This window comes from Fragaria vesca, linkage group LG4 (genome assembly GCF_000184155.1).
Source record: "Fragaria vesca subsp. vesca linkage group LG4, FraVesHawaii_1.0, whole genome shotgun sequence".
Classification (NCBI taxonomy): domain Eukaryota; kingdom Viridiplantae; phylum Streptophyta; class Magnoliopsida; order Rosales; family Rosaceae; genus Fragaria; species Fragaria vesca.
Window position 1 is genome coordinate 16,414,564 of NC_020494.1, and position 18,285 is coordinate 16,432,848.

An 18,285-nucleotide genomic window follows, 5' to 3' on the forward strand; every position below is an offset into this window, starting at 1 on the left:
TCTAACCCTCTTCATTGTGAGAGGGAATGCTGTCTGCAAAAGAAAAGGAATCAAAGATTTAAGCACATAAATACTAACCCCAATACACTAAATACTAACCCCAATACACAATACACAAACCACTAAATTCATCAATTCCACTACAAGGCAGACCACTAAATTCACTAAATTCACCAATTCATCAATTCCACTACAAGGCAGACCACAAACAACTAAATTCACCAATACACAATTCATCAATTCCACTAAATACTAACCCCAATACACAAACCAAAACAACAGATTTCAAAGATCCTCTTACCCTTCAAACTTCAAAGTCGATGATGGTGTGAGCTCTGTCAGATACGGCCGGCGAGAGGGGAGAAGATGGCGAGTCCGGCAAGAGGGGAGAAGAGGGAGAGTTGATTGGCGACAGGGTGGAGGGCGGACTGGCAAGTGGCGGAGGGGACTGAAGAGGGAGAGTCGAGTGGCGGACTGGCGAGTGGCGACAGGGTGGACCGGCGAGAGGGGAGAAGAGGGAGAGTCGATTAGCGACAGGGCGGAGGGGACTAGCACAGGTGGCGGACTGGCGAGTGGCGGAGGGGACTGAAGAGGGAGAGTCGAGTGGCGGACTGGCGAGAGGTGACAGGGCGGACCGGCGGGAGGGGAGAAGAGGGACAGTCCGGCGAGACGCGTGACTGCGTGAGTGGCTGAGTGCGTAAAGGAAGTGAGGTAAAGGAACGATAGTCGTGAGTGTGTGACAACGTGAGAGACTGAGAGGAGTGAGAGGGAATGGCTGAACTGCTGAAGAACAGAAGAACTAGTCAACTTAGGGTTTTTTTTTTTTTTTTTACTGTTTGACCGTTGACTTCGGTTCAAACGGTTCAGTTCGGTTTTGACTAGGCCGAAACCGAAAACCGAACCGAACAGATCTGGTTCGGCCCTGTTTTTTATTTTTCGGTTGCGGTTTTTTCGATTACGGTTTGGTTTTCGGTGCGGTTTTTTTCGGTTTTCGGTTTCGAAGTAACACCCCTAATGTCACCTCTCTAGCTAAATTGACTAGCAAAAACTACACCATCAGATGGAAACAGAGTTTACACTGAGCTAATTTGCCAACTCAATTGCTATATATGCTGAAAAATCAGCCTCTAGGTACATCAGTAGGTAGTTCTTTAATTGCCTGGAATATTGGTAGGTAGCTGCAGTTTGACAACATAATACTAGTTTTAATGACATTTTAGCCCAAAACAACTTGATTTGCTTATCAAATTCTATCTTAGGTAATTGGTCGAAAACACCTGACCTTCAATTTGTTCAATGAGTAAGCAGATCACCCTTTTAATTACCAAACAAGATCACACATCAAATTAAAACCAAGATCAGCACAGTACAGGCACTGAAGTGGACTCTTTATATTAATCACTTAAGCCATGAAGCACATTGACAGCGTTGGTTTCGATCTGTAATCTCCAGTCACTGTAAGCACAACCAATTCGTGCTGAAAATGGTGTGACACTATGTCACATAAGATAGCCATATCAAACCAATGTATGTTTCACACCCTAAACTCCATTTCAAGTTTCAACCATATCTGCAGCAACTGGTCCCAAATTCTAAGTTTCTACCTACATTTCCATCGTTACGACCTTGAATATTATACAATGATCTTGTTTTTTCCACTAATTCTTCTCCATATCTTACGCCATATTTCACACTCAAGAATTCTAAATTGTCATTTGTCAAACATCAAGAACAACACCTCAGCCATAATCTCCGGTTTTGGCCTGCATTTCCATTAGCGTACACCACCTGCTCCGGATGTCGGTCTCAACAGGTCAGGCATTGCGATTTAGAATATCTTTTCTATAAATCCCTATTTCCATTTGTCCCATTTTTCTTCGATTTGGATTAACAAAACCTAAACCAGAATCCAATATGGTGGCTAATATTGGTTTCTAGCTTAGTCAGCTTTTGCTAGCAACTTAGTTTTATAGAATGACATGCGCATCACATTGACCTTTGATTCATGGCAAAGTGATTAAACCCAGTTGCATTGCATACCAAACCCAGTTGGCATTTGCCACATGCTCACCTCACAAAGCTTCCTTCCCAGTTTCAATTTAGACATCAAAGGCCAATGATAAATCCTCATTTAGAAAAACTGTCTTTTCTTTTATACTACCGAACAATATCCTCTTAAACACAACCACAATATCAAATATAATGAAGAATTCTATTTAGATTTAGATTACGCTTTAGCTTCTTGGTTATACTTGTAGTTTGTACATGATTATGCTGTATTATTTCCATGGAAATAACCAGCTGTTTTGGTCAATTCAGGTGTATAATTGGACTCTTCTCATATTTCAAAAGAAAACCTCCATTACTGAAGTCTGATTGACTGGAAAAACTGGAAAATGCATACATGCATGCACGATTGAACAGATAGTGAAAAAGTCTACTTAGCTCTTATTGGTGGTTTTTATATAGCTGAAATTAGAACTGAGATTATGTACCAAAAACAGGTGTCCATCAATATCATGCTAAAAGAAAAAAGCTAATATGGGACCCCAATTGAGAGGAGCTCGATTTCTTATCAGACCTTCGCACGCAAAAGATCATCCTCTCATCCTCATCATCATGACTCGTCTATCCTAAAAAAGCTTAATGACTTTGAATGAGTGATGCTTAGGGTTTACATCCATGTACAAATCATTTTAATGATTTGGAAATGATTTATGTAATGTGATTAATTAGCACTAAATTTTAGTTTTAAATTTGATGTCATAGTTCGTATAAAGAAATGAGAGTTCTGATGCTTGCCGTCTCTGAAGTCCTCCTACACACTTTGCTGCGTGCGCGACAAGATTACTTCCTGTCCCAAAAACCAGAAAAATAAAGATTGGAATGAAAATTCAAAGCACCAGAAAATCCTTGTTAAAAGTTTGAGAATTGATCACACACTAACAAACAACCTGATCCGAAACGCAGTTGAAGCAAGTGCAGACAGCTTATTCATCTTTGGTTTCAAAGAAAAGGGTCCCTAATTTGATGGTGTTTTCCACACGCAGAGCAGTAGCAGATGCATATATATTTTCCAGGAAATAGTAATAGTCCTTCAAAGAATTTGACTTGAAATTAAGAAAATATGGGGAAGGTGAAGATGGCAAGAAAGGCCAAGTCTTGGAGCCGTCCTCTATTATATTCTCACTTTCGTACCGAAATTTATATAAATTTTCTATAGGGTTGACATTTAGAATTGAAAATTGAAAATTCTATATAGCGTGCCATTCACTTCATTGATATCTAGCTCCCTTCTCTTTTCCCAGTCTTTACAAACCAAGTGCCTAACCCCTTTCCTGTTTTCCCATGCACATGCTTATATAAAACCCAACACAATCTCAGTAAAAATTAAAATTATAAGCCATCAACTCCTTAAACCCTGCATCACATTTCTCTAACAAACCCACATACATACATACATACTCTGCCCTGCTCTGCCTCCAATGACTTCTTCTCCTTGTTCTTCTTGTTCTTGTTCCTGTTCGAGATCGAAATACCTTTCGATTCTTTTTCTAGTTCTTCTGTTAGTTGGTTCGTGTTCGGCTACAAGGCAAGGCAAGACACTGGTGGATCATGATCAGAGAGTTTACATGAACATGGAGAACACCAAAGAGCTCAATCTGAGGAAACACAAGACTGGTTTTCGGCTTCGAGGGGAGATATTCAGCTTCTTCCCCAAAGGGACTCCCATTCCTCCTTCTGGTCCTTCCAAGAGACACAACTCTGTGGTGAATTCTACGCCTCCGAACTGATAGCGATCACATTCAAAGGGATCTTGATTATTTGGTAGCGCTGCTTCATCTACTTGTTTTGTTTTGTTTGTAGGCTTCTTTTCTCGACTCCATTATTGATCTTGTTAAAAGGGTTGCAAAGTCTTTTTGAATCCGATGTGATCATGAAACCTCAGTTGGCCAGGATCAGATCATGAAGGAGATGAAATTATATAGATAATCATTCTTTTTTTCTTTCATTTTGAGGTTTGTGAATTGTGAGAATTCCAATTATACTGTATAGAAAGAAACAACTTTGATTTCTTGTTGACATGTTCTATTCAATTCAATATAGAAAAGAGTTGGCGTACCTTTCAAATCAATGCTACAATTTGCGATCATATGATCGGTTTCTTGATCCTCTGTGTCTCATTATGATCTGATTTTGCATTTTACAATCTCTGTGGAACAAGTTTTCATCATATTGGGATCAAATTGCAAGCTAGCTTCCCACCATTTCTAGCTTTTCTTGTTTTGACTTTGCAGTATGATTTGAGATCAAAGAATGACCTCTACCTCTAATTAATAATGGCTCCCCAAAGTCTGGTTTACTTTTTGGATTTTAGTTTAGACTAGAGTTTGGCTGAATTAGCCCACTAGTTTTGAGCCTTCCACCATGAATGAAGCACTTTGGATTCTTCACATATGGTTTATAAATTTGATCTCTTTTCTTCTTATTTCATTTTTCTGATTATCTGTCACGGTTTCAATATGTAAGAACTTGATGGTGTAATCGAAAGAGACCAGCTGATGAGATATAGAATGATGATGGATACATTATTAGCTCAAGGGTCTTTTCTTGTCCTCATTTTCTCTCAGATTTTGATAAAATTTTCTCTTAAAGAAAAGCATCTCAAGTTGTCAAACTTTCCATTTAAATTTTGTTAGGTTTACCAAGTAAAACCAAATCTACCCTGATATAAGGAACCCATATTGTTGATGTTAACTGAAAATCTGAAATAATATCATAGAGCAGAGCAAATGCCACCTTGATCATGAGGTCCATGATCAAATATATAGGTACTAAATAATTCCAATTACAGGACTACATTCCTTTGAAAACAAGTGATCATTTGATTAAACTAGTTAGTGTACGGGATGCAAACTTGAAGATTTGACCTTGATGGAGTGCAAGATAAGCTTTCATCAAGGTTTGAAATCCCATCCCTTGCTCTTTGGATGTGATATCAAGTTCTAATCCGCTTCTTTCATGATTGAGATTGAGCTAAACTCAAGACAGCAAATCATATAATTTTGCAGTAGTTGTTATTGGAAAAGTTATGATCGATGCCGATTTCCAAATCGGTAAAGTTCTGGTTTTGATTTCCTATCTTGGATTGGAAATTTGGAGCTCCCTAGCTAATCAAGAAGTAAGAATCGACACGATTAATCTATAGTATGTACAACTCCTGAACTTGTGATTTGCAAAATGGAACATGGAAATATGTGAGGTTCTCGAACTTGGACGCGTAAACCAAATCTCAGGAACTTCAAATCTGGAAACTAAATTCCAGCAAACAATTCTCATTGACCATTTCCATACATTCTTATTTTAATGGAGGCGAAATTCACATGTAGTCTCCCATTGGGAGGAATTTGTTGTACGGTTTTGGTTGTGGTTTCCCTTTCTTGAATCTCAATCAAAGCCACGAGCTAGCTTTGGTTAGAGTTGACATAATCAAAAGCAAAAGCTTCTGTTTTGGCTTTGACATTATTGGTTCATACTCATCTTAACCATGAAAAAATGGTAGAATGTTTCATGCATGTTGGATTGTGCAAAAGAGGAGCAGTACTAGGACTTCTCTTTTCCTTTTGTTTAAAGAATTATGCAAATTTTTTAGCACAATGAAGCTACAACCTTTTGACTTGGAGAACATGAAGGACAGCAAAAGGGCCATTCTGGTTTAGAAAATTAGAGCTAATAGAAATATGCAAAATACCTGATTCTTTTATAGCAAGTTTAGCAACTGCAACTTCATGCCATGAGTCCATGACTTTTAACCTCAAACACATATATACATTATTGTTTCTGCTTTGTTCTTGTTTAGGATTTCTATCTTTTTCATCTCAGCTAAGCATGCGAGTTAGGAAACTCAGGAAAAATGGAAAGTCTACACTTGGAAAGACCTGAAATATATATGTCAGTCTCTTCTATACAAATTGTGCTTTAAGTAATAAGTAGTACTAGTCTTTTAATTTTCTTACTGTTGGAACAAAGACTTTGATTCAACTGGAGGATGACATTCAAGTTTCAACTTTGTACACGCCAAGAGTCCATGACTCTACGTGTTGAAGAGGGAAAGTCAAATACATACGTAGTTTACTGCAAATCTCATCTCAACAAAGTTGAAATGTGAAAGAGAAACAGTCGTGTATGTGCTAGCTGTACGTGATTAACCTAAATAATATCAGAAATTCAATCTGGAATGTTTTTATATGGGCTAGATGGGATTAGATTACATTGGAGAAGAGAAGAAAGGAGTCGGTGGTCAGAATATTCGATATATCGGAGCCTTGACACAGTCTCTGATTCAATGTGGGAGTGAAGGAGGAGCCAGCTGCTACAATGCTAGCTGCTACTGAGCTGCAGTGGGAGGACGTACTACTGTGAATGATTAGGCACAGTTGGCTATTACCAAAAACTGGAACAAGCAAACTAGCAAGGCAAAGCAGCTATCGCCATTTGCCATTTCTTCATAATCGAAAATAGACTTGGTCCTTGAAGTAATCCACGTTGTGGTTTCATTATTTGGGGATGAAGTCATGAAAACACATCCTCATTTTTGGTTCCCTGCAAAAGGTAATCCAGAAGGAAAGGGGAAAGAAAATGGGTCTCTCTCTCTGGACTTTGGGTTAGAGTAAATGGGCTCGATCCAATTAAGTTAAGCCCGAACGAGACGGACTGTTTTGAATCACAATGACTAAATGAAGTCCATGCTGCATGCTGGCCCAGCTCTATCATAAGAGAATAGTCCATATGGTAGGAAAGCATTGTTTTGAATCACAACGACTAAAAGCTAGGAAAGCGCATATAGGCTGAAGAGGAATTTTCAAAATTTGCCCAGTACCGTTTGATAGTTTATTCTTTATAAGTAACAGGTTCTGAGTTCAATTCAGAATAGATTAGTATCACAACCAAACCAATTGATAATGAGGTCCTGAGATCATAATACTAAATTGATGAATATCACACGAAAACTAATTGGATTATTATTGAGTATTATAATCAAAGTTTCTAAATCTTTTCTATTAATTCATCACGTGATCCCGTGACCATAATTGACTGATAGAGTTCGGAGAGGCCTAAATTCTTATATAAACAATATTGCGCTCTAACTTTTCAACGTAGAATACAATCCACATACTTATTATGTATTCATCATAAGTTGGAATATATGGATTAAGTGATACTGTGATCAAATCCATCGCATCTCTTATAATATGAAAGCGCTGGTTTAGATGTAGCATGTGACTTGTATTTCATATATATATATATATATATATATATATATATATATATATATATATATATCTCAGTCGCTAAGTTGGAACGAAGCCAAGGATCGAGTGCTTTTTCCCAAACCAAAAACGAGGCAGCAGACAAATTTGAAAAACCTCAAAATCCAACATGATCTATCCAATACTTAAAGCATTATCGAGTTGACAAACCCATTGAACTTAAGAAACATTGTGCATGCTTCGCATGTAAGAACAAAAGTTAAATACCAAGAGAGCATTGTTCTGTTCTGATTTGTTTGGATATTGGAAACGGGGTTCGATCTGTTTTTGTCTCCAAAGGAAACCCTGTTTCCCTTTTCAATTGGTTATGGATCTAAATGGTAAGAGGTTCTCAATACAAACACTCTGAATCGAAATGAGAACGTATTTCCTTCAAAGTTTTTACACATGAAATGACTACTCATGAGTCTATGATCGGGTTGCTATATATGCTAAGCAACTTTACTTTACTCCATGATTTATGAACTCTGGTGAAAGAAGTGAGCTTTGGCTTGCTCGATTCTTAGCTGGTATGACACTAACCTAACTTTACAGTCATGGTGATCAGAGAGGTGTGACATTTTTCAATATGAGACGAGCTATGGTACAGAGTCTTTTGAAAAAATTTGAAAAAAAAAATGGAGTTGATCGAAACCAAACAGCAAGCCCGGACCATTTGGACTATGGGGAGGGAATCCCAATGGATTTGTTTGCCCCTGCTGTAACCAACAACCTCTGAATCCACATTCTCATTTTCTTCTTCGATCGAGTTTCCGATGTCAGAGAGAGAGAGAGAGATTGTTAACCTAACTAGTACCTATATTAATCGCACTTAAAACAAAATAAAAAGGTCAGCAAGTAGCTTTAAGTTCATCTACAAAATATTAGTTTGATAAACTAATAAGAGTTCTTGGGATATGTATGCCACTTGATCATGATCTTCAAAGAAAGCAAAGCTTTCATTCAAGTAATTACAAAGAATTGTTTGAAGTGTGAAAAACAGTTCTACATTGCTGGCAGGATAACATTTTCCAAGTAGTAGTGAAAACAGAAGCATTGTTTCTACATCATGATCTTACCTTTCTGCTTTTAGGCAATTAAATGTATAAAAAAATACAAATTCATCTTCATATACACCTGCATACACAAATGCTCAAAGCTCTCACTCAACATGAGTACCAACCAGCTAATTTACAATGGTTGTGTTGAGATATAAATCTCATATCGGGAAAGTAAGACTTTGTATGTGGTTTATTAGGGTTTGAGTTTCTCCATCCATTATCAATTGGTTTTGGATATGAACCCTAGATTACTTTATCATGGTATCAGAGCAGGTTATCCACGTTCACGTATAAATACGTAACGGCCACACGAACTCTACGTCACCCTAAATGTTGTCCACGTGTTAGGTTTAAAAATTCTTCACACGTGCGGGGATGTGTTGAGATATAAATCTCACATCGGTAAAATGAGACATTTGGTTTATAAAGATTTGAGTCTTTTCACCCATTGTCAATTAGTTTTGAATGTGAACCGTATGAGGTTGAAATTCTAAATTTCCAAGCATAACATGAAAATTGGTTTTTGCATTAGGAGAACAGAAAATAAGACATTCAAATTTCAAATACCATGAACTTCATTCCCACAATAATAACCATTCAACATTCTCCACATTTCAGCTAGAAAAGGAGGAAGAAAACCTATACATACATTATCCCACTCCCTTACCTAAATCCCATATCTAACCCCCCACAATCCAAAATTTGAAGCATGATTACAACTCTCAAACCCCATAATCATTAATTAGCTCCAAAATGAACAAAAAAGAGGGACACAATCAAGGACAAACTGAACCTCCAACTTTCCAGTGCTCCATGACTTAACAAGTAGAGTGGATGATGATGTTGTTGCTCTTCATAGCCAAACTAGACTCTAAGCAAGTAAACACTGAGTTCAGGACCAGCAGAACCATCTGGGTTCATCATGTAGAAGGCCTCTGAGTCCTTAGACCCCACAACTCTCTCAAACTTGGCTCTCATGTACATGAGCTCACCTTCAGATCCTGCTCCATCTTCATTCCCAGGTAAAACCCCAGCCCCCATTGAAACCGGCTCCAGGGCTTTCAGCACCTTCCACTCCTCTGGACCACAATCTCGCCTCATAGCGAAACCACACTTCTTGCCATTGCAGTAAGTCCTCCACAGCGGCTCCTCCAGCAACTTCAGCCCCTTCTTCTTATGATCAGTCTTCTTCTCACACTCCAACGCAATTCTGACCAACCCTGAAGCCATTTCTCGAACCAGAACACTAGTTGGCGTAGCCAGCTCGATGAGAAACGTAGGGTTCAGCTTGGGATCCTCCTGAAATGCCAAGTGAACATGGCCGCGGCGATACCCGAAAAGCGTGCCCATTAAACCGGAGCGAGAGCCAGCACGGCTCTTGCCGAAAAGAGCTGACCGGAGCTTAGAGACTGAGACCAGTGAGTATTTTTTGCGTGGCACTTCAGGTAAGACTGATGCAACAATCTGATCGGTTGCTGTTGACATATGGATGTTCCGGGCCAGCTCCTCTTCTTTCTCTTCCTCGGAGAAGTGTGAGTAGGAGCTGAAGTTGAGGACTTCGTGATCGTCGTCTTCATCATCGTCGACCTTCTTTTTCCAGAAGTACCTTCTGGAAAATGAGAAGGAGGAGTCATGAGGGGTCTTGGCTGCCATGATTGTCCTCATTTTGGGGAAGTAAACACAGAGCAGAAGTATAACTAGAAGAAGAAAGTCACAGAGAAATGTGGTTGAACTTGCTGTGACTATGGATCAGAAGAGGAACGGAGAGAACTTAAAAGAGTAAAAGATGTGGGGAGGTTTGGTTTGTGTTAGGTTCTATATATTGTAGGAGTTATATCTTATAATGGGTGCTTTAGTCGAAAACTGTGACACTCTTTTTGACATTTTTGTCATTGGGGGCATTATAGAATGGCCGAGAGAAAGAGAGTCCCCCATGGCAAAACAAAAAAGAAGGTGAGCAGCCACCACCTAACCGTAACAAGAAGCTAGAGACAACTATAGGTGAAAAGTGAATCTGGGGAAGGATGTGAAAGAGGTTTTGGTGTAAAAATGGAGACAAAGCCTAGTGTCTTATATCAGTACTAGAGAGGGGGGCTTGCGGAAAATAAGGGGGATGTGTATGTGAGGCTTGACTGGGTTTGCATCGGAGACATCTCCAAGGACAGGGAAAGCCCACACCGACCGTACTGAGTTCGACCAGCCTGCCTACCAGAACCATCGGCCTTCTACAAGGTTCTCGGCCCTAGTCTAATCATGCCTCTGCTATTAGCAACATTGCACTTAAACCCAGGAGCCCCCATTAGCCACCATAATGTTTTTGCATCCCCATCTTGTTTACTGCTTTGAGAAAATGATTGGACTGATACTTGCAGCTATGATGCACAGGCAGCACAGGCACTAGTGTCACTAATAGTTTCTCTGCTGTCTAATAATGTCTAATTAATAGAACATAAAAATTGTTCTAAAATTCTAAATTGTTATACTTTTCCGTTTCTTATTGTCGCAGACACTTATACATCATTTGTACATTTATTTTCAACAATAAAGGTCGCCATTTCAGAGTCTACACATCCACACCGGCACATTTTATGCCTATTGGGGATCTAATGATGATGGCTAATACCATTGAGCCAATAAACTCTTACAATGAAGAGAATGTGCTATTTGGGTAGAGTTCCTTTTTCTTTTTCTTTTTTATTGAAATATTTGGGTAGAGTTCATTATCATCCACTTATGTCTGAATACTACTCAGAACTTGGTGAATCCCTAGAGAAGAAGAAGCCTAAGTATTGGAATGTTGTCTCAGACTAATGGCGACCCAGCTGCTGCTGCTGCTGCTGCATATGCTCCACATGTGGTGTGGAGCAGTCTATTATTTATTGCCAAATCTGGTTGAATTTGCAGTGTGCGATTGCATTCCGAGTCCACCAATATACACAGAAATAGTTGGGAGGCCAATTTATTATTTGAGGATCTGGACCAACCAAATATCACGGATCAACTAACTATGATCCATACATGCAACAACTTGAAGTGATCCTGTAACAGATTATTAGATGCAACCACTCCGTACGTATATATCTATTCAGTGTTTGTTACAACGTAGCATCGACCATTAGTGTGATTTGGATAGCCTAGAAACAAATCATTTTGCACCGGTGAATATGAGACTCATTTCGTCTAAGTTCTTTGTTTGTGTATCTGAAACAAAAATAAATAAATAATTAAGATTGCATCGCATACTTCCACCATCTCGTGTGAAAAAATTTTTGTCTATCGAAAGCCATTCCAGTGCATTTAGTAATCATCAGATTGAAAAAGTGAAAACCAAACTTCATCAAATTCATCAAACTGTTCAGCCGAGCTCATCAAGCTTCCCAAAAGTCTAACTAAAACCCATCACATTAGGCACTCCCCATTTTCTAGATTTGATAGTCAGAAGCCCATCTTCTGAGTAGTGTTTTTTCAAACCAAAAAGTTTAACATTTCAAATTTTCAGAATCATTCAAAGGTTAATTTGTATTGTACAATTTACTTTGTAAATGTCATGTGCCTTTGGCTTCGAGTTTGTATGTTTCAATTGCTTAAACTGGATTTCTCCGCAAACTTTCTTTTATAGCATATCGCAATCGAAATTATAGTAACATGCGTATCTACGTACATACACCGATACACGTACCCTACGGAATCTTAAATTTGAGCACAATTAATCTTTTAAAATAAGTTTCGGAATTAGTACGTTTCTTATTTGATCAAGGTGTATGTAACTTAGGACTATATTTATATACGAGCACACATAGCTAAAGATTAAACAGGGAAAGGATTAAATCCAGCCTGAACTGCTTTTTCCAAGGGCGAAAACAGTGGCTTGGGGAAGTTGTTCCGCTCATACCATCCCCAACCATCGCAGAAGTCTGGCTCAACATTCTGGGGATGTTGATGCATAGAAACTACCACGTAATGGTATATGGTTTGCCTTCCTCGGAGAACAGGTTGTTTGTGACGTCTATAAACTCTAACTTATCAATGTCTAAACCAGTTTCTTCCTTCACTTCTCTTATTGCACACTCCTCAAAGCTCTCACCTGCAAGTACATATCCAAATAAGTCAAAAGACTCGTATTATTCTCATGCATTCTCTTCGGATCGATACACACAAAATAATCAGATTCATTTCTAGAAGCTTAAACGATCGATCATGCATATAAGTTTAGCCAAATTTAAAACCGTTTAATTATGTGAATCATTTGATTGTTAAATCTGCATGTACGGCTTAGATAGTTAAGCAATAAATTACCAAACTCGAGGTGACCTCCGGGGAGGGAAAACATAGAATCACCGAGAGAGGAGCTGCGCCGCCCCAACAACACCTTGTTTCCTCTCAACAAGCACACCACCACTACCACTTTGGGTATCCTCGCAGCAGCTTCAACTACATTCTATATTTGACTAGCCGTTAACTTAAATAATTAGTTCAAACGAAAGCAGTCGATAAGAAAGTGGGAATTAGACCAAGTACGTACATGTGAAATTTGAAACTCAAATTAATCTAACGGTACATGTGAAATTTCAATTCTTTTGCAGTTTCGTAGTTTAGGAGAAAATTTTGGGAAAACCAAACCTTCGATATCAACCTTAATTATGGTAAACTTTGAAATCATTTGACTACTCTAAATTTTATAGCAAACAATTTACACCCAGATGAGAAAATAATTGATAGAGTTGGAAATTGACTTACCATAATTTATTTGGTGCAACCTGCACTGGAATTAAACTCTACCAGATATCCGTACCGATATTGTTCGTAAGTCCAAAATCATTCAAACCAACTTATATATTTGTCTCCTCGACCCCAGCCGCAAACCTCCACATACGTGAGTTCTCCACACCAACTACACTTTTAGAATTGTTTTGTCTAAGTAAAAGAGTGTTTGAACGATTAGGTTTTAATATCAAATAATTTGAAATCTGATCGAGTGTTATAAATCATTATTTGCCTCTTTTAACGGCTCTCTTGGAACATTATGATTCTAGTGAAATTGATATATGTGTTTCTTTCGAAGTTCATGACGAGAGTGTAACTACCTCCCTACGGTCGGTCAAGCTTCTCTGTCACTTGGGAGCCAAGGATAACGTACTACTGCTTGAATCATATCCCCATGTGTTCCATAACTCTTTGATATCGACCTTAATTCTGGTAACTTTTGAAATCACTTGACTGCCCTAAATTTTGTAGCAAGCAATTTGCACAAGATGAGGAGATAATTGATAGAGTTGGAAATTTAGTTACCTAAATTATCTAGTGCAACCTGCACCGAAGTTAAACTCTAGCAGATATCGGTACCGATATCTAGTTACTTTCTTTCACATTATTTATTTATTTATTTTTCATTACTTCAGTACCTATTTCTTATTTTTACTGCAAATTTTGTTTTATAATTTCAGGGATAGACATTGTTTATTTTCTAATTACGGGCTTGTGTGAAAGTACATGTTACACTAGATACTGGTACCGATATCTTGTGCAACCTGCAACGGAGTTGCACTACTGTAACGGAGTTAAACACTAGAGATATCGGTACCGAGATCTAGTGCAACCAGTAACCGACCAAAACACTACCAGATATCGGTACCGAAATCTAGTGTGCTGGACTACTAGAAAAACGATATTGCTTTTAGGGTGCGGCTATTGCCACCCCACCAAATGCTTTCTTCACCCCATATTTCAATTTTAAACTAAATATTCCAATACTGACCCCACAATCAAGAATTTTTGTGAAAATATAATATTAAAATAAAATCCAAACAACATCAATTCTCTACATCTTTACATTGGAAAAAAAAAAACAAAAAAAACAAAATCTCTACATTTTTCAAATCAGATTTGAGAATCACTTCAATCTTCAACATGGTGGTTATACAGTGTGATATATGAGATTGTTAGTTCTTATTTTTATTTTATTTATGGTTTCAAACGTAGTATTTCATATATATATATAATATTCATAATCGTAAAGAAAAAACTCAAGAAAGAGATCGAGGAGAATATAGGATGTGGTTTGAGAAGAATGGAGGTATGCGTCAATTATATTGATGAAATATTATCATTTTTGTAATTGTAAGTTAAAAGAAAGAAAATAAAAACTAGATTTTCACAAAATTTTAATGGCAGAATTGGAATTTTAAAGGTAAAAAATTAGACGTGGGGTGAACTGAGCATATAGTGGGGTGGAAATAGCCGCACCCTTGCTTTTATTCATTATTTTTTTTTTCCTTCAGTACTTCTTTCGTTATTTCTTAGTTCTACTGCATTGTTTATTTTTTAACTATAGGGATACGCATTGTCTTCATCAGTAGTAATTCTAACGAATATCTTAGCTGTGCATGTTCTATGATTGCTAAACAATCCAAAGTGGCTATCAAGTCGGTTGGTAAGTTTTTTTCACCACCTACGCTTCTATCATTGTTTTTCTCTGTTAGTGAATCAGACCCTTTCAAGTCAAACACTTTTGAATTTGTTTGCAGAGTAATAGAACAACAAGATGTGGATTTGATTGTTCGTATGTCCACAATCGTTCATACCGACTTATATATTTGTCTGCTCGACCCCGGCCGCAAACCTCCACATACGTGAGTTCTCCTCACCAACTGCACTTTTAGAATTTTTTTTGTCCAAGTAAAAGAGTGTTTGAACGATTAGGTTTTAATACCAAATAATTTGAAATGTGATCGAGTGTTATAAATCATTATTTGCCTCTTTTATAGGCTCTCTTGGAACGTTATGATTCTAGTGAAATTGATATATGTGTTTCTTTCGAAGTTCATGACGAGAGTGTAACTACCTCCCTATGGTCGGTCAAGCGAGCCAAGGACAACGTACTACTGCTTGAATTATATCCCCATGTGTTCCATAACAAAAGAGACATACAAGTCATTACATCTTGGTATATTCAATTGGCTAACCTGCATAACCCCTCTTTTGCTAACAGGGCTCAATGTGGTACGTAAATGATGTAGAGGCCATATTCTAAGTCAGTTGCAAAGGCTTGAGAGTTGAGAAGTGTGGTATACGTCTCTTGCACCGGGAAGAAGAGGTGGAGTTTGAGAACACGATAACTGAGTGCTCGACCTCTTTCTTCGATAATTTGTCACTCAACTGTCAACTTGTAGAAGCAGATGACCAAAACGATCAACCATGGATAAGGCATGAGCCTCCAACGCTTGAAGGCCATTTATATGAAGCAGAGGAAGCTTTGAGGGGAGATTCAGTAGTGGTCCAAGTATACGAGTGAGAAAGGGTACACTTATAGCATTGTTTTTCTCAGTTAGTGCATTGATTTCGTTTGTAGATTCGTACAACAGCAAGATAAGGATTTGATTGTTCGTCAGTCCAAAATCGTTCAAAGCAACTTATATATGTCTCCTCGGCCTCAGCCGCAAACCTCCTCGTCGATTAGGAGAAAATTTTAGGGAAACCAAACTCTTCGACATCGACTTTAATTCTGGTAACTTTTGACATCACTTGACTGCCCTAAATTTTGTAGCAAACAATTTGCACCAAGATGAGGAGATAATTGATAGAGTTGGAAATTTAGTTACCTAAATTATCGGGTGCAACCTGCACCGGAGTTAAACTCTAAAAGATATCGGTACCGATATCTCGTGTAACGAGTACTGGGCTTGTGTGACAGTAAGTTTCATGATGGATGTTACTTTTTTTCACTTTATTTATTTATTTATTTTTCATTAGTTCAGTACCTATTTCTTATTTTTACTGCAAATGTTGTTTTATAATTTCAGGGAAAGACGTTGTTTATTTTCTAATTACGGGCTTGTGTGAAAGTACATGTTACATTAGATACCGGTACCAATATCTAGTGCAACGTGCAACGTGCAACGGAATTAGACTCCATCAGATATCGGTACCGATATCTTGTGCAACCTGTAACGGACTTAAACTCCACCAGATATCGGTACCGAAATCTAGTGTGCTGGACTGGCTTGTGTGACAGTTACACTAGATATCGGTACCGATATCTGGTGTAACCCGGACTGACCACAAAATCGATATTGCTTTTATTCAGTATTTTTTTTCCTTCAGTACTTCATGAGCTATTTCTTTTGGAGTTTCCCAGATTAGGAGAAAATTTTGGGGAAACCAAACTCTTCGATAACGACTTTAACTCTGGTAACGTTTGAAATTACTTGACTGTCCTAAATTTTGTAGCAAACAATTTGCACCAAGATGAGGAGATAATTGATAGAGTTGGAAATTTAGTTACCTAAATTGTCTGGTGCAACCTGCACCGGAGTTAAACTCTAAAAGATATCGGTACCGATATCTCGTGTAACGAGTACTGGGCTTGTGTGACAGTAAGTTTCATGATGGATGTTACTTTTTTCACTTTATTTATTTTTCATTACTTCAGTACCTATTTCTTATTTTTACTGCAATTGTTGTTTTCTAATTTCAGGGAAAGCCGTTGTTTATTTTCTAATTACGGGCTTGTGTGAAAGTACATGTTACAGTAGATACCGGTGCCGATAATGCAACGTGCAACGGAGTTACACTCCACCAGATATCGGTACCGATATTTAGGGCAAACTGTAACGGAGTTAAACCCCACTAGATATCGGTACGGATATCTAGTGCAACCTGTAATGGACTTAAACACTACCAGATGGCGGTACCGAAATCTAGTGTGCTGGACTGGCTTGTGTGACAGTTACACTAGATATCGGTACCGATATATCGTGTAACCTGGACTGACCACAAAAACGATATTGCTTTTATTCAGTACTTTTTTTTTCCTTCAGTACTTCATGAGCCATTTCTTAGTTCTACTGCATTGTTTATTTTTTAACTATAGGGATACGCATTGTCTTCATCAGTAGTAATGCTAACGAATATCTTAGCTGTGCATGTTCTATGATTGCTAAACAGTCCAAAGTGGCTATCGAGTCGGTTGGTAAGTTTTTTTCACCAACTACGCTTCTATCATTGTTTTTCTCTGTTAGTGAATCAAACCATTTCAAGTCAAACACTTTTGATTTGGATTTGTTTGCAGATTAATAGATCGAACAACAAGATGTGGATTTGATTGTTCGTAAGTCCACAATCGTTCAAACCGACTTATGTATTTGCCTCCTCGACCCGGGCCGCAAACCTCCACATACATGAGTTCTCCTCACCAACTGCACTTTTAGAATTTTTTTGTCCAAGTAAAAGAGTGTTTGAACGATTAGGTTTTAATACCAAATAATTTGAAATGTGATCGAGTGTTATAAATCATTATATGTGTTTCTTTTCGAAGTTCATGACGAAAGTGTAACTACCTCCCTACGGTCGGTCAAGCGAGCCAAGGACAACGTACTACTGCTTGAATCATATCCCCATGTGTTCCATAACAAAAGAGACATACAAGTCATTACGTCTTGGTATATTCAATTGGCTAACCTGCATACCCCCTCTTTTGCTAACAGAGCTCAATGTGGTACGTAAGTGATGTAGAGGCCATAATCTATGTCAGTTGCAGAGGCTTGAGAGTTGAGAAGTGTGGTATACGTCTCTTGCACCGGGAAGAAGAGGTGGAGTTTGAGAACACGATAACTGAGTGCTCGACCTCTTTCTTCGATAATTTGTCACTCAACTGTCAACTTGTAGAAGCAGATGACCAAAACGATCAACCATGGATAAGGCATGAGCCTCCAACGCTTGAAGGCCATTTATATGAAGCAGAGGAAGCTTTGAGGGGAGATTCAGTAGTGGTCCAAGTATACGAGTGAGAAAGGGTACACTTATAGCATTGTTTTTCTCAGTTAGTGCATTGATTTCGTTTGTAGATTCGTACAACAGCAAGATAAGGATTTGATTGTTCGTCAGTCCAAAATCGTTCAAAGCAACTTATATATGTC

At 38.2% G+C, this 18,285-nt stretch overlaps 1 protein-coding gene and 1 pseudogene across 1 annotated transcript; both read right to left on the reverse strand.

Moving 5' to 3' along the window:
* Nucleotides 1-9,104: 9,104 nt before the first annotated feature.
* LOC101309146 lies at nt 9,105-10,166 on the reverse strand. The gene has a single exon (XM_004297104.1). The coding sequence runs from the start codon at nt 10,034-10,036 to the stop codon at nt 9,236-9,238; it is 801 nt and encodes a 266-aa protein (XP_004297152.1). The 5' UTR covers nt 10,037-10,166; the 3' UTR covers nt 9,105-9,235.
* A 2,012-nt stretch (nt 10,167-12,178) lies between these two features.
* On the reverse strand, nt 12,179-17,799 carry LOC101291820 (annotated as a pseudogene).
* Between the last annotated feature and the right edge of the window lie 486 nt (nt 17,800-18,285).